Source organism: Lipotes vexillifer, unplaced genomic scaffold (assembly GCF_000442215.2).
Source record: "Lipotes vexillifer unplaced genomic scaffold, Lipotes_vexillifer_v1.1 scaffold539, whole genome shotgun sequence".
NCBI classification, from domain to species: Eukaryota; Metazoa; Chordata; class Mammalia; order Artiodactyla; family Lipotidae; genus Lipotes; species Lipotes vexillifer.
The window spans coordinates 1,412,398-1,435,553 of record NW_006789542.1 but is presented as its reverse complement, the minus strand read 5'-3'; the positions used below and the strand labels follow the sequence as shown (position 1 = coordinate 1,435,553).

Here is a 23,156-nt window from a genome sequence, read left to right as displayed (position 1 = left end):
TAGGGAAAGTGGAAGATGATAATTTACCGATAATGCATAAAAGAACCTGCTAAATATAAGAGAGTATAAATTGAGCATCAGTGCCTAGTCAGAAGAGTTACGAATTGCTAAATGCTAGTAATCTAGTTTTTCTAAAAACTGATGTGAAATGTGTAATTTATGATGTTCTTGCTATCATAGATTCTGCTAACAGGAATTCAAAATGATTGAGCTATGGCCCTCTTGTAGTTTTTTAGTTCTTCTTAAAAAAATAGGGTTCAAAACTACTACTGCTCGTTGTCTGTGATAAGGATCATTTGTTCATAAGAAAATCTGAATTTCCCTCTCTAAAAGTGTAAGTTGTCCCATGTTTGGGGGAAAGGCACTTATGAGAGGAAGAGTACATGTGTGGAGCTGGGTGTACACAGAAGCCCCATCTGGCTTGCTGCCTCATAGATGTGGTTGGAGCAGCTGCCCCCAGTCCCCTCGCTTGCTGTCATACCGACACAGCGCCAAGACGCTGGATGTCATCTTTCCTTCTAAGACACTGGATGCCATCTTTCCTGTTGATCACAGACTTTCTGCTTTTGTTAAGTTTCTTTATCAGCTTTATTTTTGTTCTGTTTTCCTCCCTCTAACCCCGTCCTCTTTTTCTTTCTGCTCTTTTATTACTTCTCTTCCCCTCTTCCTCTGCAGGAGAATCAGCGTATGCAGCAGAGAATAGACACCATGACAAAAGAGGTGTTTGAACTCCAGGAGACACTGCTTTGGAAAGATAAAAACATTAGGGTATGAGATCACATTGGGCTTTGGCCCAAAGCTCATTGATGAGGAATAGACCAATGTAAATTTAACGTAGAGATTCCTAAAATTCTGTCCTTGGACTATTTTTAGAGCTTTTATACAGAGTAAAATATGAATAAGCAGAAGACAGAAACTTCCATGGGAAAACCTAATCCTATGCCTGGAAAGAACTCTTCTCTCCAGCTGACTCTGGGCTTGTAAAACCTACAACTAGGAACTTTCTAAGGAAGTTGTTCTTTATTTCCCCAGGATTTTTATGCAGAAACAGCCACAGGCATTTAATTCAAACTCTGTGGGTAATTTGATATCCTTACATTGTAAGAATTTGGATAAGAAGCAAGAGGATAGGGGGTATGGGGAAAGTTATTAGCATCCCATAAATCTTTGGTGAATAAAATAGGAAGAGATTAAAATCATTTTAATTACGGCAGTGGATAGGAATGTAAGATTTGCTGGAGCTGCCAGACTATGATGTCACCTCTAATCATATCCTTGCAACTCCCTAAAGCAGGGGCCCAGATAAGGAAAAAGTCTTCAGTGCCTTTTTGCTAAGCCCTTCAGGTAGATTCCAAGGACACTGGAGCTGAAAAACTCCCTGCCAGTTCATCCCATGTGGCCTTTTGACTGGCAGCCACCTACACCTCATGGCATATGAGCTCTCTGTTCCACAGAGGCTTAACTTGTCAGGGAAGGGCAGTGTGGAGGGAAAAGAGAGAAGGAAACCCTTGGCCTGAAGACATAGTTAGGAAGCCTCTGTTCTACCAGAGGTTAGGTGGGGTAGGGAAAAGCTGGCCAAAATCCCCAAGGGCACCTGTGGTGGACAGGCGTGGATGTGAAGCCCTCCGGATCACACCCTCCATAGTTAGGGGCATTCTGGTATCCAGGTCATTTCACACCTCCAAGGACCCTATCCTCTCAATAGACACTTGGGAAACAAAATTACTTGTTAAAGTGTGGTAGACCAAGCAGTTTTAAAGAAAGAAAGCTACCTTTTAGAGTTTCTGATGCTAAAATACCAAGTTCCTGTAATTCCGTCTAAAGCTGGAAAAACCTTCTGAGGTATTAATTAACAACTCTGTTAAGAGTTTTGAATTGTGACTGTGAACTACTGATTCTATTTAAATTTTTTACTTGGGAAATTTAAAATGAGATGTGAAAAAGTGTATAGCAAAAGCAGGTAGTTTGTAAAGTTAAGTTGAAATCTGGTCACTATTTAGAATGGGCTTCTTTTAGGGTTTTACATAATTTTCTTCAGCACAGATCTGCAGGTCCATGATTTCTATTTTGTATAATTATCTTAGCATATTAAACTGATTATTTTGGACCAGCCATAGAAAACCCCCGAATCTCTCAGTCCAATAGCTATTCAAAATAAAACAAAAATTTTTTTCTACCCAAAAGATGTACTGATGGTTACAGTATAAATTATTTGACTTTTAAATTTTCGTAGTATTACTGAATGAATGAGTGGGTATCTTCTTTCTACGTAGTATATAATAACGTGTTCTTTTGGCTTTTGTTGGTGGTGGTGGTGCCATTTTTCCAACAGCATTTGCTTATTACTTAGTGTCTTGTCACATTTTTTTTAATTTTTTTTTTTTATACAGCAGGTTCTTATTACTCATGAATTTTATACACATCAGTGTTACATGTCAATCCCAATCACCCAATTCATCACACCACCACCAGCCCCCTGCTTTCCCCGATTGGTGTCCATACGTTTCTTCTCTACATATGTGTCTCAATTTCTGCCCTGCAGACTGGTTCATCTGTACCATTTTTCTAGGCTCCACATATATGTGTTAATATACTATATTTGTTTTTCTCTTTCTGACTTAACTTCACTCTGTATGACAGTCTCTAGATCCATCCACGTCTCTACAAATGATCCAATTTTGTTCCTTTTTATGGCTGAGTAATATTCCATTGTATATATGTACCACATCTTCTTTATTCATTCGTCTGTCGATGGGCATTTACATTGCTTCCATGACCTGGCTATTGTAAATAGTGCTGCAGTGAACATTGGAGTGCATGTGTCCTTCTGAATTATGGTTTTCTCTGGGTATATGCCCAGTAGAGGGATTGCTGGATCATATGGTAATTCTATTTTTAGTTTTTTAAGGAACCTCCATACTGTTCTCCATAGTGGCTGTATCAGTTTACATTCCCCCCAACAGTGTCAGAGGCTTTCCTTTTCTCCACACCCTCTCCAGCATTTATTGTTTGTAGATTTTCTGATGATGCCCATTCTGACTGGTGTGAGGTGGCACCTCATTGTAGTTTTGATTTGCATTTCTCTAATAATTAGTGATGTTGAGCTGCTTTTCATGTGCCTCTTGGCCATCTGTATGTCTTCTTTGGAGAAATGTCTATTTAGGTCTCCTGCCCACTTTTGGATTGGGTTGTTTGTTTTTTTAATATTGAGCTGCATGAGCTGTTTATATATTTTGGAGATTAATCCTTTGTCCATTGATTCATTTGCAAATATTTTCTCCCATTCTGAGGGTTGTCTTTTTGTCTTGTTTATGGTTTCCTTTGCTGTGCAAAAGCTTTGAAGTTTCATTAGGTCCCATTTGTTTATTTTTGTTTTTATTTCCATTACTCTAGGAGGTGGATCAAAAACGATCTTGCTGTGAGTTATGTCAAAGAGTGTTCTTCCACTGTTTTCCTCTAAGAGTTTTTTAGTGTCTGCTCTTACATTTAGGTCTCTAAATCCATTTTGAGTTTATTTTTGTGTATGGTGTTAGGGAGTGTCCTGATTTCATTCTTTTACATGTAGCTGTCCAGTTTTCCCAGCACCACTTATTGAAGAAGCTGTCTTTCCTCCACTGTGTATACTTGACTCCTTTGTCATAGATTAGTTGACCATAGGTGCGTGGGTTTATCTCTGGGCTTTCTCTCCTGTTCCATTGATCTACGTTTCTGTTTTTGTGCCAGTACCTTATTGTCCTGATTACTGTAGCTTCATAGTATAGTCTGAAGTCAGGGAGTCTGATTCCTCCAGCTCCGTTTTTTTCCCTCAAGACTGCTTTGGCTATTCGGGGTCTTTTGTGTCTCCATACAAATTTTAAGATTTTTTGTTCTAGTTCTGTAAAAAATGCCATTGGTAATTTGATAGGGATTGCATTGAATCTGTAGATTGCTTTGGGTAGTATAGTCATTTTCACAATATTGATTCTTCCAATCCAAGAACATGGTATATCTCTCCATCTGTTGGTATCATCTTTAATTTCTTTCATCAGTGTCTTATAGTTTTCTGCATACAGGTCTTTTGTCTCCCTAGGTAGGTTTATTCCTAGGTATTTTATTCTTTTTGTTGCAGTGGTAAATGGGAGTGTTTCCTTAATTTCTCTTTCAGATTTTTCATCATTAGTGTATAGGAATGCAAGAGATTTCTGTGCATTAATTTTGTATCCTACAACTTTACCAAATTCATTGATTAGCTCTAGTAGTTTTCTGGTGGCATCTTTAGGATTCTCTATGTATAGTATCATGTCATCTGCAAACAGTGACAGTTTTACTTCTTTTTTTCCAATTTGTATTCCTTTTATTTCTTTATCTTCTCTGATTGCCATGGCTAGGACTTCCAAAACTATGTTGAATAATGATGGCGAGGGTGGACATCCTTGTCTTGTTCCTGATCTTAGAGGAAATGCTTTCAGTCTTTAACCATTGAGAATAATGTTTGCTGTGGGTTTGTCATATATGGCCTTTATTATGTTGAGGTAGGTTCCCTCTATGCCCACTTTCTGGAGAGTTTTTATCATAAATGGGTGTTGAATTTTGTGAAAAACTTTTTCTGCATCTATTGAGATGGTCATATGGTTTTTATTCTTCAATTTGTTAATATGGTGTATCACATTGATTGGTTTGTGTATATTGAAGAATCCTTGCATCCCTGGGATAAATCCCACTTGATCATGGTGTATGATCCTTTTAACGTGTTCTTGGATTCTGTTTGCTAGTATTCTGTTGAGGATTTTTGCATCTGTATTCATCAGTGTAATTTTCTTCTTTAGTAGTATCTTTGTCTGGTTTTGGTATCACGGTGATGGTGGCCTCATAGAATGAGTTAGGGAGTGTTCCTTCCTCAGCGATTTTTTGGAAGAGTTTGAGAAGGATGGGTGTTAGCTCTTCTCTAAATGTTTGATAGAATTCACCTGTGAAGCCATCTGGTCCTGGACTTTTGTTTGTTGGAAGATTTTTAATCACAGTTTCAATTTCATTACTTGTGATTGGTCTGTTCATATTTTCTATTTCTTCCTGGTTCAGTCTTGGAAGGTTGTATCTTTCTAAGAATTTGTCCATTTCTTCCAGGTTGTCCATTTTATTGGCATAGAGTTGCTTGTTGTAGTCTCTTAGGATGCTTTGTATTTCTGCGGTGTCGTAACTTCTCCTTTTTCATTTTAATTTATAGATTTGAGTCCTCTCCCTCTTTTTCTTGATGAGTCTGGCTAATGGTTTATCAATTTTGCTTATCTTCTCAAAGAACCAGCTTTTAGTTTTATTGATCTTTGCTATTGTTTTCTTTGTTTCTATTTCATTGACTTCTGCTCTGATCTTTATGATTTCTTTCCTTCTGCTAACTTTGGGTTTTGTTTGTTTTTCTTTCTCTAATTGCTTTAGGTGTAAGTTTAGGTCGTTTATTTGAGATTTTTCTTGTTTCTTGAGGTAGGCTTGTATAGCTATAAGCTTCCCTCTTAGAACTGCTTCTGCTGCATCCCATAGGTTTTGGATCGTCATGTTTTCATTGTCATTTGTCTCTAGGTATTTTTTTATTTTCTCTTGATTTCTTCAGTGATCTCTTGGTTATTTAGTAACATATTGTTAGGCTCCATGTGTTTGTGTTTTTGACTTTTTTTTCCCTGTAATTCATTTCTAATCTCATAGCGTTGTGGTCAGAAAAGATGCTTGATATGATTTCAATTTTCTTAAATTTACTGAGGCTTGATTTGTGACCCAAGATGTGATCTATCCTGGACAATGTTCCATGCGCACTTGAGAAGAATGTGTAATCTGTTTTTGGATGGAATTCTTATAAATATTAATTAAATCTGTCTGGTCTATTGTGTCATTTAAAGCTTGTGTTTCCTTATTTATTTTCATTTTGGGTGATCTGTCTATTGGTGTAAGTGAGGTGTTAAAGTCCCCCACTATTATTGTGTTACTGTCAATTTCCTCTTTTATCGCTGTTAGCAGTTGCCTTATGTATTGAGGTGCTCCTATGTTGGGTGCATATATATTTAGAATTGTTATATCTTCTTCTTAGATTGATTCCTTGATCCTTAGGTAGTGTCCTTCCTTGTTTCTTGTAACATTCTTTATTTTAAAGTCTGTTTTATCTGATATGAGTATTGCTACTCCAGCTTTCTTTTGATTTCCATTTGCATGGAATATCTTTTTCCATCCCCTCACTTTCAGTCTGTATGTGTCCCTAGGTCTGCAGTGGGTCTCTTGTAGACAGCATATATATAGGTCTTGTTTTTGTATCCATTCAACAAGCCTTTGTCTTTTGGTTGGAGCATTTAATCCATTCACATTTAAGGTTGTTATCAATATGTATGTTCCTATGACCATTTTCTTAATTGTTTTGGGTTTGTTTCTGTAGGTCCTTTTCTTCTCTTGTGTGTCCCACTTAGAGAAGTTCCTTTAGCATTTGTTGTAGAGCTGGTTTGGTGGTGCTGAATTCTCTTAGCTTTTGCTTGCCTGTAAAGCTTTTGATTTCTCCATCGAATCTGAATGAGATCCTTGCCTGGTAGAGTAATCTTGGTTGTAGTTTCTTCCCTATCATTACTTTAAGTATATCATGCCACTCCCTTGTGGCTTGTAGAGTTTCTGCTGAGAAATCAGCTGTTAACCTTATGGGAGTTCCCTTGTATGTTATTTGTCGTTTTTCCCTTGCTGCTTTTAATAATTTTTCTTTGTCTTTAATTCTTGCCAGTTTGATTACTATGTGTCTCGGCGTGTTTCTCCTTGGGTTTTTCCTGTATGGGACTCTCTGCGTTTCCTGGACTCGGGTGGCTATTTCCTTCCCCATGTTAGGGAAGTTTTCAACTATAATCCCCTCAAATATTTTCTCTTGTCCTTTCTCTCTCTCTTCTCCTTCTGGAACCCCTATAATGCGAATGTTTTTGCATTTAATGTTGTCCCAGAGGTCTCTTAGGTTGTCTTCATTTCTTTTCATTCTTTTTTCTTTATTCTGTTCCACAGCAGTGAATTCCACCATTGTGTCTTCCAGGTCACTTATCCATTCTTCTCCCTCAGTTATTCTGCTATTCATTCCTTCTAGTGTAGTTTTCATTTCAGTTATTGTATTGCTCATCTCTGTTTGTTTGTTCTTTAATTCTTCTAGGTCTTTGTTAAACATTTTTTGCATCTTCTCGATCTTTGCCTCCATTGTTTTTCCAAGGTCCTGGATCACCTTCACTATCATTATTCTGAATTCTTTTTCTGGAAGGTTGCCTATCTCCACTTCATTTAGTTGTTTTTCTGGGGGTTCATCTTGCTCCTTCATCTGGTACATAGCGCTCTGCCTTTTCATCTTGTCTATCTTTCTGTGAATGTGTTTTTTGTTCCACAGGCTGCAGGATTGTAGTTCTTCTCTCTTCTGCTGTCTGCCCTTGGTGGATGAGGCTGTCTACTTGGCTTTTTTTTTTTTTTTTTTTGCGGTATGCGGGCCTCTCGCTGTTGTGGCCTCTCCCATTGCGGAGCCTCTCCTGTGTCTCTCCAGACACGCAGGCTCAGCGGCGATAGCTCATGGGCCTAGCCGCTCCGCAGCATGTGGGATCTTCCCGGACCAGAGCACGAACCCGTGTCCCCTGCATCGGCAGGCAGACTCTCAACCACTGCGCCACCAGGGAAGCCCTAGGCTTTTTTTTTAATTAAACTTTTTAAAAATGTTTGAGGCCATTGTAGATTCACATGCAATTGTAAGAAATAATACAGAGATCTTGTATGCTCTTTATCCAGTTTTCCCAAAATGTAACATCTTGTAAAACTGTAGTACAACAAGTGCATTGACCTTGATATAATCAAGATGCAGAACCTTTTCATCACCATAAGTGGTCCCTCCTGTTGCCCTTTTACAGCCATATCTACTGCCTCCCCTTCACCATCCCAGGTTCTGGCAACTGCTAATCTCTTCTCCATTGCTATAATTTTGTCATCTTAAGAATGTTGTATAGATGGGATCGTACAGTATGCAGTCTTTGGAGTTACATTTTTTTCACTCAGAATAATTCCCCTTAAGATTGATCCAAGTTGTTTCATGCATCAGTAGTTTGTCCCTCCTTTGACTTAAAAGAAATTTTTTAAATTGTGGTAAAGTCCAAAATAATAACAGAAAATTGACCATTTAAATTTCAATGTGGAGTTTGGTGGTATTAAGTCCATTGACATCGTTGTGCTACCTCACCATCATCCATCCATAGAAACCTTTGCATCTTGCAGAACTGAAACTGCCCATTAAATAGCAACTCCCCAATTTCCCCTCCTCCAGCCCCTGGCAGCCACCCTTCCACTTTCGTTTCTATGAATTTGACTACTCTTGGTACCTCATAAAGTGGAATCATACAGTATTTGTCTTTTTGTGACTAGCTTATTTCACTTAGCATATATTCTCAGGGTTCAGACATGTTGTAGCGTGTGTCAGAAGTCCTTCCTTTTTAAGAATGAATAATATTCCAATGTATGCTTGTACCACATTTTGTTTATCCGTTCATCTGGACACTTGGTTGCTTCCACCTTTTGGCTATTGTGAGTAATGCTGCCATGAACATGAGTTTGCAAACCTCTCTTGGTGATTTCTTTTGGGTATGTACCCAGGAGGGGAATTGCTACATTATATGGTAATTCTATGTTTAATTTTTTGAAGAACAGCCATACCGTGTTCCATAGCAGCTGCACCATTTTATCTTTCCACCAGCACTGTACAAGGGTTCAAGTTTCTCTACATCCTTGACAACACTTGTTTCCTCTTTTTTTCTTTCTTTTTTTTTTTTTTTTGATAGTAGCCATCCTAATGTGTGTGAGGTGGTCCTCCCTTGACTTTTAAAAGACACATTTTTAAATATGATCTGTGACTACCTAATATATCACTCGTCTCTAGTAGCTTCATTATCAAGATTTAAATTTAGTAACTCCATGAAGGAACATGGCCATTATTCTCATATTAAAGTTCAGTTTTCTTTAGTTCTTTCATTGATCCTAGTGGTCGTACCTCTAGCACCAGTGTAGTTCTGAGCACCCAGTGGTCATGCGTATAATCAGTACATATGAAGGGCTTGTATATCCCTATAGCCCAGAACAAGGCTCACTCCCATTCTGACTAAAGATATTTGTGCCTGTATGTAATTATAACCTGTTGTCCAAAAGTTCAGCCTTTAGGCTTCTTGACACTAGAATTTGAGGTTAGGTCAGGGGTAAAGAATTACTTAGATCTCCACAAGCATGTACTTTTTACCCTAAAAAAAAAAATCTGTAGGAACAATTATGGAATACAAACACAAGGGTAGTGATTATATGGTCAGGTAATAAAGAGGATTTCAGATCCAGTGTGAATACATTTGGTCCAATTATAAGGTACTTCAGTAGTCTTCAAACTTTGTGGTGAAATGGAAGGATTTGCAGGATGTATTTTATTTCCCCATCCATAATTATGGGAAGATGAAATTTAAAAGTCCAAAAGTAAAGATAAAATCTGCTATTAGATTGGGAAGAGGAACAAATGGCATGTACTAGCATTTGCTAGAATTCTGGGTTTCAAATTGGTCTGTTCCTAACGGGTCTTTTATCTCCAGTGGTGTTTCTACGGAGCATGTTGTGACAGTGGTTGTTGACCCAGTTACGTGTGGTGACGCATGGCACGACTATGCACACAGATACCATAACCCAAAGTAGCCAACGCAGCAGAGATGAGAGTGGCTGTCAGTAGATGGGAGAGTATTGCTTGGGCTTTTTTGTCCTAATGTTACACTTGCTAGTAATGTAATGGAGTGTTAATACTAGCTTGGAGTGGTAGAGTAAATGCCTTATGGTGCTAGAAACGCAGATTGTTAACTTACACTCAGACTCTAGACACATAGTATGAATGTAAATTGTTGAAAGGAAGTTAGATGTTCATGTTTCAGTTTGGGCAGGTAAGGAATAGGACCTGCCCTGTGAACTACTTTTCCAGTACTATCTGGGATGGCAATAAGGGAACATAATTGTGGCCTCCATGGGGCAATGATAGATAAAGAGTACGCAAGGGCTTTGGAACCAGAAAGAACTGGATTCATTTTCTGGCTTTACCAGTTACTGTGACTTTGGGTAAAAACGTAGCCTCTCTGAACCTCAGTTTTCTGATCTGTGAAATGGGCATAAGGAAAGTACAGGGTATATAAGGGAGAAATTAAGTTAAAAATATATGAGAGAAATTATATGTATATTTAACACCTGGAGCTACACAAATGGCAGTTGCTATCATCCATTATTTACTTACTGGTTGGAAAATAGGATTATAATGATTTAAAAAGCTGTCCAGCTATTCAGCAGTCAGTAACTAAGCAGTTAGCCCACTTCTAAACTCTGTAAACCAAGAGGAAAGTTACCCGTTGTAGTTTAACTTCTTATATTAATGGGAATGCTGGTAGAAAACATTAAATATAGGAACAAATGTGGAGAGAAAGGCTTTTTCAAATAGCCCAGCTGTCAGATACCTGCACAGACTGCTTATCCTGGGTGGGTTCTAAAGTATGGGGTATTTTATTACACAGAGTAACAATATGTCATTGTTGACCAAACGTGTGTTCCTGCTTCTGCACCACTGTCCTGAGCTCTGACAGTGTGAGATTTAGGCAATGGTGGGAAAAATGGAACCCAGTCTGGCTTTTCCTGAGCCTTGCTTGCATCTTACACACTGCAGGCAGGGTGCTTGACACTGAATACTCCTTTCAGCCTGTGCCCATAGGATACTGCTGTTATTATCCCCTTTTCCAGTGAGGAAACTGAGGCATAGGTCAGTAAATAGGTGCCAGGACTCAACGTCCTGTTTCCAAACCCATATTCTGCTACCTGCCATAGGTGGGCTGTATTTATTTTGTCAGTATTTTATTTTGGTTTTTCACATTTTGAAGGTATATCAGAAAACCAAATAACCCTTAGTTATTATTTTGTTAATTCAATTAACAAAAACAGATCCTTGAGAATTTTGGGGGGGGAGATTAGCTTTTTTTTTTTTTTTTTGCAGTACGTGGGCCTCTCACTGTTGTGGCCTCTCCCGTTGCAGAGCACAGGCTCCAGACGCGCAGGCTCAGCGGCCATGGCTCACGGGCCCAGCCGCTCCGCGGCATGTGGGATCTTCCCGGACCGGGGCACGAACCCGTCCGTGTCTCCTGCATCAGCAGGCAGACTCTCAACCACTGCGCCACCAGGGAAGCCTGAGATTAGCTATTTTTAATTAAGTAGTATCTGAGGAATATTTTACCATACTACTTGGAGAACAATTACTACGGCCAGTAGTTAATTAAAATACCTTGTATACATACTGGTTGTTTTCCTCCAGAACTAATTTTTATTTTTTAAAAAATCAAGTATATTCTTGAATATACTTTAGTTTAACATGAAACGTGGGTTTTTTGGTCTACCAAACAAACGTACTTAGGAGGTTTGTAAGGAAGACTTTATTTTAGTATTACTAAATGACTGAAAAAGAAAGATTTGTTTTCTTGCCTGATGTGATAAGCATGTTTTGCCAAATTTATGCACGATTAACCACTTACTATTAAAACTTTCTTCTGGAGATAGATGCCCGTATAACTGTGTATTTCCTCCCATATCTAACGGCTTGTTTCCAAAGCTTTTAATGCTTCCTTGTCTCCTATGCCTTTATCTTTTTTGAATTTGAATTAGGTACTTCTCTGCTACCTTTCACTTGCTCTTTTTCTGTGCCGTTCTTTCTCTTGCTACCCTGTCTAAACCAGGCCCTAGAGAAACAGAAAGAATACATTGGCTGCCTTAGGAGTGAGCGGGACTCGCTCAGAGAGGAGCTGGCGGAGCTGAAGGCAGCAGTGGAGACGGGAGAGGTACGTGAGCTCCCCCGCGTGCCAGGCCCTCACTGCTTTGTTCCTCCTTCCTTCCGTCCTGTCCTCTTTCCAGCCTGAATACAAAGCACAGTGTTCACTCCTCAGCCCAGATTTGGTAGGTGTGAGTCCTGTCTCTGCAGAGCTAGATTCCGTGTAGCTAGTGCTGACCAGGTGTTCCCGTGGCAGGCATGTGTTGTCGCAGGGTCAGTCGCCTCACTGCCATGTCCTCCTTCCCTGGGGGCCGTTTTTTGTGATGGTGGGTTTCTTCCTCTCCGCAGAAACATGGCTTAGTCATCATCCCCGACGGCACTCCCAACGGCGACGTCCACCAGGAGCCAGTGGTCGGAGCCATCACTGTTGTGTCTCAGGAAGCCGCTCAGGTCTTGGAGTCGGCAGGAGAAGGGCCACTGGGTAAGACACCGCCACTGTATTGACTTGGATTAATGCTGTCCTCTTGGACTTCCAGCTTGTTCACATCCTCTCTTGGAAAACAAAAACACACCAGGTCTGTCTGAGCCTTATCTAGATCCCTAACGGGAAGAAATCTGGGCACACTGTCTTCAGACATCCTTGACCTTGGGAAACCAGCATTGGGGTCATTGACAGGCAGTAAGTGTAACTGTAAGGCCCCTGGTTGGAAGCACTGTGGGTGTATACATGTTGCTTTTTCACTTAAATACAACCTTCTGCAAAGAGATAATCCAGCACATCTGTCCAGGGGAACCAGTGGGCTGGTCGGCAGCTTCCAGAGTACGTGTAAGTTTCTTCTTCCTGGAGCATCTGGTTTTCTGTTCTGCTACTCATGCCAGGATTCTGTAGCTCTTTGCCACTGCATTTCTTAAGGCAACAAACAGACGACCAAGAAGATATCAGAGGAGTGTTATTCCAGAGCAGGGCTTCTGAGCCTCTTAAGGGCTAAGCCTCTTAAATTTGACTCCTTGAGAACCTAATGACACCTGTCTTAGGAAACCACTCAGATGCCCATCTATTGCCTCCACTAAGATTCCTATTCTAGAGAAGAAGAATGGCACAAGTAGATACTGTGTCATCAGCTCACTTTTATATTAAAAAATGATCATTTTTTCTTCTTTGTCTTATTTTCATATATATGTAGGTTTCCTAGAAGAATAGATATACTATAATGTAAAGGGGGGCGGGCAGCCAAAAAACGTTTTAAAGGGCACATTCTCTAACGTACAGAATTCTGGAAGTGTAACTGTCGAGAACTTTGATAAAGCAGAGGATGCCGGTGAGGTGAGTGAGAGCTGCCGTGGGGAATAGACTGAGTGTACAGCCATGGGCAGCTCAGATGGTTTTCTCTGCCTGATGGGAGGTGCCGAAACATTTGGCCATGACCTTGGTGGATTGTGGGGAGTGCTGGCTGGGTGTCAGGTGCTTTTGTAAAAAATTCATCTGTAGGTGTCCCCTCAGTCCAAGGGGCCTATTTTTTATTTATTTATTTTTTTTGCGGTTCGCGGGCCCCTCACTGCTGTGGCCCCTCCCGTTGCGGAGCACAGGCTCCGGACGCACAGGCTCAGCGGCCATGGCTCACGGGCCCAGCCGCTCCGCGGCATGTGGGATCCTCCTGGACCGGGGCACGAACCCGTGTCCCCTGCATAGGCAGGCGGACTCTCAACCACTGCGCCACCAGGGAAGCCCCAAGGGGCCTATATTAATGTATGTTGGGAAGAAGCAGCCCTCCCCTCAGGCCAGGAGCGAGCCCTAGCAGTCCTGCTACCAAGCCTCAGATGGCTCCTTTGGGTTTTTTGTTTGTTTGTTTGTTTAAGATGTTGGGGGTAGAAGTTTATTAATTAGTTAATTTACCTTTGCTGTGTTGGGTCTTCGTTTCTGTGCGAGGGCTTTCTCTAGTTGCAAGCGGGGGCCACTCTTCATCGCGGTTCGCGGGCCTCTCACTATCGCGGCCTCTCCCGCAATGGAGCACAGGCTCCAGACGCGCTGGCTCAGTAGTTGTGGCACACGGGCCTAGTTGCATACCGCGGTATGTGGTATCCTCCCAGACCAGGGCTCGAACCCACGTCCCCCGCATTAGCAGGCAGATTCTCAACCACTGCGCCACCAGGGAAGCCCCTCAGATGGCTCTTGACGGCACACATCTTAGAGTTGGTCCCCTTCCCTCCCCGCAACTAGCTTTGTGGGCCTCTGCTTCTTCCATCATTGTGTTCCTCTGTTTTCTTTGCTCCAGCACCCCTCTCAGGCCCATTCTTAGCCCCTGCCTTCTCTCCCATAGTTTGTTTTCTCCTGCTAAGGGTTTAAGAGCCTGTGGGAGTACCCTTGGCTTCGAGTTGTCTGTCTACTGGTAAAACTTGCAAATTTTTGAAACAAGGAAATGATCTTTGTACTTCATTTTGTCTTCAGATGGAAAATCACTGCTCTTGGGAGCAAATGTTGTATTTAGTGCCCTGATAAATATCAGTTGTGTGGAAATATGTGTTGAATAATTAAGTACTTTTCCTTTCACCATTAAAGCCTTCATGTCTTGATATTCAGAGCTATGAACTGTTTTTCAGATGTTTGCTGTTTGTGAATTTGAAGAATTATTTTAACTTGTTTATGTACTACAACATTACAAATTTTTCATTTGTCTTAGATGTAAGGCTACGAAAACTTGCTGGAGAAAAAGAAGAGCTGCTATCCCAGGTAAAGGTATTCTTCTCGTTGGAAGGGGATGTTAATTGTAACTGACTAAATCATATGGTAAAATGTTAGCAAACTAAAATGTACACTAGAAAGAAATGTGCTTGTTTCAAACATCACTACTCAAGTAAGAGTTGAAGGATAAAAAGATAATTCATCTTTGTTGTCTCCTGTTCTTAAAAAAAAAAATTACAGGACACGAAGTTTAAGGAGTCAAATAGTTTTAAAAGCCTGTTCTGAAGACAGAAGTGCCCTGCCCTGCCCTCTCCCCACCTCCAGCCCCGACCACCCCTTTTGCTTCCTTTAGCTGATTCTTGTGGTGTGTACCGCCCTTGTATGCTTCTGTATAACATGCTATGTTGCTTCTTGATTGTTCTTTTTAAGGCTGCTCTGTTGACATCCCTCTGTGGGACGTAAGGATTAATCTTTCCTTCATCCCCTCTCCCTACCACACGCATGTATACTTTCCATCCCCACATCTCCTAATAAAGGAGCAGTGAGATTCCAGTCTGTTTACGTTATCAGGACTCTGTAAACACTGCTCACAGTGGAGCCATGGAGCATTCTAGGATTCATCTCCTTCACAACTCCTTAGTTCGCCTGAAGTTAGTATTGTGGTTTTTCTTGTCATTTGCTTGGTTTCCTATGTATTTGTTACTAATCTAGCTGCAGACTCTCCAATAGTCGTTTCAGTCCACTCTTGGTGTTTTCTGATGCATGTTTTCAGATGCATCAGGTATTCCCTCAGTTCCATCTCTTTTGGTTCTTGGTGCATCTGACTCACCCCTTGTGAACTTAGAGGCTCGCTCCCCCGGGACAGAGACGTGACCACCTTTCACCATCACCTAGAGTTTCCTTTGCCTGTGCTCCAGGCTGGAGCAGCATCTGCCTCCCTCCTTCTGTGTCCATTCTCTTATTCTGGTACATCCCCCAGTAGCTTCCTGAGGAAAGAGTTTTGGGGCTGTACATTTTTCTTAACTTTGCAGGACTGTAATGTCTTCTTCATTTTGTCCTCTTACTTGATTAAGTTTGATGGGGCTATAGAATTCCTCATTGTAATCATTTTCATTCTTTTTTTTTAACATCTTTATTGGAGTATAATTGCTTTACAATGCTGTGTTAGTTTCTGCTTTATAACAAAATGAATCAGTTATACATATACTGTGTTCCCATATCTCTTCCCTCTTGCGTCTCCCTCCCTCCCACCCTCCCTATCCCACCCCTCTAGGTGGTCACCCAGCACCGAGCTGATCTCCCTGTGCTATGCAACTGCTTCCCACTAGCTACCTATTTTACATTTGGTAGTGGATATATGTCCATGCCACTCTCTCACTTCGTCCCAGCTTACCCTTCCCCCTCCCCGTGTCCTCAAGTCCATCCTCTACATCTGCATCTTTATTCCTGTCCTGCCCCTAGGTTCTTCAGAACGTTTTTTTGTTTTGTTTTGTTTTTAATAAATTGCTTCATTGTCTTCTGGCCTCCTGCACAGCTATTGAGAATTTCAAGGACATTTTGATTTTTGATCTTTTGTCTATGACCCGTTTTTCCCTCTCTGGCAGCTTGTACCATACTCTCCTTTCTCCCTAGGGTTCTGAGATTTCAGTGATGTGGTTTGGAGTTTTGCGTGAATGCATTTATTGTGTGTGCTTCTCCAGGCACAAGTAGCTGCATAGATATAGGCGTGGAGTGGGTAGAGAGATTTTACCAGGTGAGCATAATAGGGCAGAGGAGGTGAGGGCTTGTGCGAGAGTGATGATGACGGACCTGGGGATTAAACTGGGTAAGGAGGTTTGAGGGAAATCCAGGAATACATCAAGGCACAGCAAAGAGAAGATGGAAACAGTGGACTATAGGTGCCAGTGGGGTTGAAGGATTTTTGGAGTTGGGTCCAGAGGGAATGAGCTAGAAAGATCAAGAGTAGTGGTTAGAGAGAAGATACATGGAACTGAATTCAGTAGGGACTGCTGTTGTCTAGTGGTGAGATCTAGTATATGACGGTGTGAGCGAGAGGCTGAGGGCAAGGTGGGATACGTGGCAAGATCCTTGCTCCAGACACTAGAGATCCGTTGTAGGAGAGATCCTACTTAGATGTATTTTGAATTTGCCAACAATTAAGGCAGGAGTAGCCTGGAGAGCATGTGAGTTAGGAGCTAAAATGGTGACGAAAGAGTGGGGAGATGGCAATGATGAGGTGGGGTTAGTACTTATAATCTGAAGCGATGCATTGGGAACTCAGGGAGGCTAGAGGGAGAAGAGTTTGTAACAGCAAGGAATACAAGAAGGCACCTGATCCATTCTCAGGCTCAGTGAGAGGAGGGCTGAAAGGCCAGCCAGGCTGCAGAGGAAGCAGGCCCCTCAGGGGAGGGCAGGTCTCTATTGGAGCACCGATGGCGTAATGGGGATGCACAGAGAGGGTGGAGGATAGTCCAGAGGGTGCAGTGCAGGAGTGTCAGGCTTTGGGAAAGGTTAGGAGAGGAAGACAGAGTAGGGCTTGTACCAGGCCTTTTGGGAAGGAGTGCAGGAAAAGGGACGACAAGCCTTTTCGAGATGGACACTGAACAGGAATGACGGGGATGATGAGATTAGTCCCGGTTGACCCGAGGCAGATAGTGATGTCATGGTTGAGAGGGCAGAGTTGTCTGGGAAGCACAGATTTAGTCCCAGTGCCGAGCTCACCCTTTCTCCATCAGGGGAGGGGCAGACCTGGTCCGAGTGCTGAGCTTTCCCTTTGACCCCTGTGGATGGAGCCAAGGACAGCTGGGGAAGCCACCTGGAACTCTGAGCACGCAGACTCACCTTTGACCCCTGATGATGAAGGACGCAGGAGGCGTGGGGACGCTTGGTCTTGGTCTGGAGGTGGCCCGCTGTAGGAGAGGGCAGACTTGCTCTGATCTGTGCTCCTTCCTGGATCTCTGATGATGAGAGTTGTAGGCATTTGGAGAAACACGACTTTGATTTGATTTGGGGGTGGTGAGGGGGATCAGACCTCGGGACAGATATCGTTTCTCTCCTGTTTTTCCGTCCCTTTTCGTCTCATTTGTTCTGCTTTCTAAAAGATATTCTCACCTTTATCTTCTCATTTTTATTGAGTTTCTATTTCTGCAGTCATTTCAAGGATGCAGATATTTTCACTTATCTCAGAGGGTATTGATAGGCTGGTTGGTTCGCTTCCTGATTCTTTTTTTCTATCTGCATAGTTTGTCTCCTTCCAGATATTCTTTTATGTACATTTAGTTGGTCTTCAGTTTAAAAGTAGAGGACTAAACAGCTGGTGGGCAGCTCTGAGCTTGTGGGTAGGGCTCGTCCAAGTCTCTGTGAAGCTTGATGTGGCTGGGTGTCTTATTGGGAACCTTAGATGTGGTTATTGTTTGTCTTTTATTTTAGGCTAGTCAGAGAGTTCTAAAGAGAGAGACCCCGTCCTGTGCCTGAGCTACAGTCCTAGCTGGGTGTGCAGTTTGGGAACTGAGAGTGGACCAGAGGCCTCAGCATGCAGTTCATTTCTGTCCGTCTAATCTTATTTTCCACATGTGAGACTCTTGCCTCCACCTGGGCCTTCTTTTCTCCCAACCCAAAGTCCCTCCTAATTTTATTTTTTAGTTTATTTTGTAAATGAAAAAGAAAAACCTTTATTAGGTTATAACTGGCATGAAGCTGCACATACTTAAAGTGTACAGATGTACATAGCTATATTAGTTTCCAAGGGCCGCCATAACAAAGCACCACAAACCGGGTGGCGTAGAAGAACAGAATGTCCTCTCACCTCACAGTCTGGAGGTGAGAAGCCCTGTGTCAGCAGTGTGGGTTCCTTCTGAGGCCTGTGACGGGAAGTCAGTTCCAGGCCTCTCTTCTAGCTTTTGGCATTTTGCTATCTTTGGGGTCCCTTGGCTTGTAGATGACATTCTCTGTCTTAGCACATCTTCCCTCTGTGCCTGTCTCTTCATGTGGCATTCTTCTTATAAGGACACCAGTCATATTGGACTAGGGGCCCACCCTATTCCAGTATAACTTCATCTCAACCAAGTGCCTCTGCAGTGACTGTTGCCAAATAAGGTCACATTCTGAGGTACTGGGGCTTAGGACTGCAAAATACGAATTTGGGGGGACAGTTTATCTCACAGCAATACCTGTGAAACCATCACCACAATCAAGATGGTGAAAATATCCATAACTTCGCCAAAGTTCCTGTATTCCTTTGTAAACCTTCCTTCCCCTCCCACCTCCTTCCCTCTCTCCAGGCAACCACTGATCTGCTTTTTGTCCCTTCAGTTTGCATTTTCTGGAGTTTTCCACGCAGCATATACTCAGTTTGAGATTCACCTTGTTGCTGCACGTTATTAGTAGTACGTTCCCTTCTTTGGCTGAGTAATAATTCCACTGTATAAATCGACCGCAATTTACTTATCCTTCTTTTTTTTTTTTTTTCCTTGCGTTATGCGGGCCTCTCACTGTTGTGGCCTCTCCCATTTGCGGAGCACAGGCTCCGGACGCGCAGGCTCAGTGGCCATGGCTCACGGGCCCAGCCGCTCCGCGGCATGTGGGATCTTCCCGAAACGGGGCACGAACCCGCGTCTCCTGCATCAGCAGGCGGACTCTCAAGCACTGCGCCACCAGGGAAGCCCTACTTATCCTTCTCTTGATGGACATTTCATTTGTTTCTTGTTTGGGGCTATTAATGTATAAGCTGCTATGAATGGCCTTTATTTTGGGTAAAATAAGGTAGATTATGTAGCCGAACTCAAAAATATATTCCCAATTATTTCTGTATACAGTTTTTCTAAATAAGAATATTTAACCTAACTAAACAAGAAACCTCTAACTGCCCATGAATTTTCCATTTTTAATAAAAAATAACAAAAAGAAACTCCTAAGATGTACTTTTCCACAGACCTACACAAATAATAAAATACGGCTCTTTTAACTGGGACACCTGGTCCTGGAGCTTGCTCCTTTTGATAATTAGTTCGTAGCTGATCTCCAGCACCTGAGCACAGCATGCCCCATGGCAGGCACTCCAGGAAACAGTTTCTGAATGAATGATTTGTGGCCTTATTCTAAGATGTGGACACCAGGCCAAGCACCTGTTTCATTTGAGAGACTGGATCTCACGGATAAGCCTTTACTTCCTCTTCAGATTAGAAAACTGAAGCTGCAGTTGGAGGAGGAACAGCAGAAGTGCTCCAGGAGCGATGGCACAGCAGGTGACCTGGCGGGACTGCAGAATGGCTCGGACCTGCAGCTCATCGAAATGCAGAGTAAGGCTGGGGCCGGGCCGCCGCTGACCCGCGTGGGGCTGTGTCCGGGACGTGGTTGTGAGCAGGCTGTTAGAGCCTGTGGTTCTGAAGACTGGTTAGTTCTCAGCTGGACTAGAAAAGCCATCCTGGTCAGTCATGGAACTGAAGAGGTTTTTACTAGGCTGTGTGCTTCCTGGGGTGACAAGGCCTGAGAGGTAATGCATTCCCCGCTTCTTGGCAAAGTGATTTCTAGAACATTTTGCAAATAGTGACATCATGACACTATCCTTTTCCACATCCCCGGGTCATCTGTAAGCACCCTTCCTGATGACATGTTTTTCTATGGAAGTTATCTTAGATAACTGGAGGGGGATATATTTGGAACTAACTCACACTACTCTGGAGTAGTTTCAGAATTTTCCCAGAAGTCGTCTTGTTAACCCAAATTAATCTTTATTAGATGGAATTTAAACCAAGGCCACAAAGTAAGCCTACTCAGTTTACCCAAATTATTTCAGTTGTTCTGCCTTTCTGCTTTTAACCCCATATTATTTTAAAGTGCCTACGGTATTCACAGTAATCCCCACAGCGGGGAGATTTTAGCAGCCATTCATATACAGTTAGATAATGTATAATCACACAGGGGAGACCCTTATTTTTCCAATTTGAATAAGGCTTTTCTGATAACTTATTTTAAAATAGTGGTTATTCCATGGCCCTTTTATCTAAATATTCTGAGTTAGGCAGGGCAAATAGACAAGCCTTTTTGAACCAGGCTTATTAAAACTAACTTATTACTATTAACTTCTGAGGTTAGTATCATTTCCTCTATTGGATATCAGTTGGAACCCTTGTGACATAGTTCAAATATTTTGTTCTAGAACTACCGATTTGGCGTGGAGGGTAGATGAAGAGGGGCATAACAAAAGGTAGGCTAGGCTGACTAGTTAGGAGGTTGTGATAGTGACCAAAACAGTCCAGTGGCCGCCAACAGTCTTAGAGAGAGGGCAGTGCACAGATTTGGAAGAGTCTGGCCTAAAACAGCAAATTCAAAAGGAATCATATTGAGGAGGAATGGGTGTGCATTGATGTGTGACACCTTCCCAGAGCAGGCACCACGACAGAGCTGGCGTCTCTGGCAAGCAGGGCAAGTGACCGGGGTGGGGCTGTGACCCAGGTGAGCAGAGCAGGGCCGGGCAGGGCTGGGCTGGGCCGGGCTGCGCCTGGCTGGGCCTGGCATGTAGCGACAGAAGCAGGCAGCTCCCCTGCGCCAGAGGCCGGGACAGGAACCTGGTGACTCTCAGTTCTGGACAGCTGCCTTGTCTGTAAGCATGGTGTTTGGGGATGGAATTTCAGAACATGCATGAAATAAATGGCTGAGACCAGGGATTTATACTTTTGAAAACAGGAAGGAATGAGTGGTTTGGTGAGAAGAAAGCAGCACATTTTGATAATAAGTTGCTGGAGTTAAGAATTAAAAAACAATATCCTAACGCTTCAGTTTTAGGCCCAGAAATGGGAGTAGTTCTCTTTCGCTACCAAAGATGGCTTTTGGGGAGAGGCTTTTATAACCACATTACTTTTAGGATGACAGTAATTATCCAATTAGAAAAACCTTTCGCATTAAAGATTACGTAGGTAGTTTTAACCTTAGTTTTATGGAAAAGTAGAAAAGTTCTTAAGTAGGGTAGATTTGGTTTATCTCCTGCAGGCCTTATGATTCCTGTTACAGTGTAATTAGTTCAGAGTGATTTTTGTTAAATTTGGATTGCTGGAATTTTTCTCCCCCAGCATTTCTAAGCTTCTCATTTTAAATGGTTTGCTTCTTAGGTCAGATATACAGCTAATGATTTATAGCTGTATCCTTAACACATTATCACAACATATTACTGAAAAGCATTTATTTCAGTAAATATTAAGCGTACATTACGTGCAAAGCACTTGGCTAGAAACAGAGGTAGATTCAAGAAGCCAAAACAGGGCCCCTGTCCTTACATACCTATATAATGTTAGGAAAGCATGATGTCATAAAAGAGTCCAAAAAAATGCAACAAAGGAGAAGCTTGAGTTAACTAAGGAGAGTCATGAAGGAGGTGAAAATTTAGCAGGACCTTGAGCAGGACCTTAAAGGTTGGTTAGACTTAGATCAGAGGTGGGGAGAAAAGGGCACTTGGGCTGTGGGGGGAGCAGGATACCTGGGGAGATGGGAAGGTATAGGTCTGGGGGCAGGGAAACTGGAGGGGGGGCCTTGGTCCCGTGGGCACAGAGGCTCCCTGGGCCATGGGGCTGCAGGTAAGGTTGGCAGGGGCCCTGCTGCACTGACAGCGCTCCTTGCTTCAACCTCTACCCGCACACATCATGGCGTGAAGAGAGAATTTTCTTCTAAAATGCTGTTGCAACACAAGCGCTAGAGCTTCTCATAGCATAGATGTGCCAGAACCTGCACTGCAGGAGATACCGCAGTTGCCTGACATACCGCAGTTGCCTGTGTGCATTTGTGCTTTGTCTTCTTCCTCTGCACGGTCCTCTCCTGTGCTGCAGGGGGCCTCACTGCCTCACGTTCACACCTTCACCTCTGTGAGATGGTTTATTATTCTCTTCTGTTCTAGGAGATGCCAACAGACAAATTAGTGAATACAAGTTTAAGCTTTCAAAAGCAGAACAGGATATAACCACCTTGGAGCAAAGTGTAAGTCCTCCTTGTGTAGAGTACCAAGTGATTTATGTCCCTTTTACAACACATCTGCTTCCTGCATCTCAGTGGTTAACCCCATGAATGCCTAGGTTTTTTGAACTGCCTTTGCACTTGAATCTCTATAAAAGCTCTAAAGTGGAAAAGCCAGCAGAGAACACCTGAAAGGGCATTTCAGCCTTTTCTATGAATGAATGAGACTGAAGCTATAATTGTTTCTTGTAGCTATTTCAAGAGCCTTCAAGAAAATTGTAGTTTATAACATAATCCCTTATTGTATATTTCAGAAAGTCTATCAGGGAGTCTCTTCCTGCGATGTTACTATGGCTTTTAAACAATCTGGTTGTCGTAAAACTTAACATGGGAAATTGGCCCTATAATGACTCTACAGCTGTCATCCTCTCTAGGGACAGTTCTAGATGTATAAATAGCAGTTGAGTTCTGAGAGGACCTCTGACTCCCCCTGAGGGGACTTGTGTTAGATTACTTGGAATCTGTCATGACACTGTATTTCCATCTTGGCTGCAAAAAAGTGGTGGTTCCTAGTGCCAGCACCAGAGGCCTGTGTTCTCATATTTACAGATCAGCCGCCTGGAGGGGCAGGTGCTAAGATATAAAACCGCTGCTGAGAATGCAGAGAAAGTCGAGGATGAACTGAAAGCAGAAAAGAGGAAGCTACAACGAGAGGTACTTGCTTTTATTATGCTTCTTGGAATACTTTCCTAAAAA

General features: G+C 42.3%; 1 protein-coding gene across 4 annotated transcripts in view; it reads left to right on the top strand.

Moving 5' to 3' along the window:
• Positions 1–23,156, top strand: part of LRRFIP2 (LRR binding FLII interacting protein 2) — a 98,702-nt gene that overhangs the window by 75,058 nt on the left and 488 nt on the right. For 2 of the 4 annotated variants that reach the window (XM_007462707.1, XM_007462706.1), the window contains 5 exons: positions 12,128–12,260; positions 14,458–14,507; positions 19,636–19,756; positions 22,345–22,424; positions 23,010–23,114. In XM_007462707.1, coding sequence (XP_007462769.1) covers positions 12,128–12,260; positions 14,458–14,507; positions 19,636–19,756; positions 22,345–22,424; positions 23,010–23,114 — 489 coding nt within the window. Of the gene's footprint in view, positions 1–675; positions 769–11,747; positions 11,850–12,127; positions 12,261–14,457; positions 14,508–19,635; positions 19,757–22,344; positions 22,425–23,009; positions 23,115–23,156 lie in introns of all 4 variants that reach the window. The other 2 variants (XM_007462704.1, XM_007462705.1) reach the window with 2 other exon arrangements.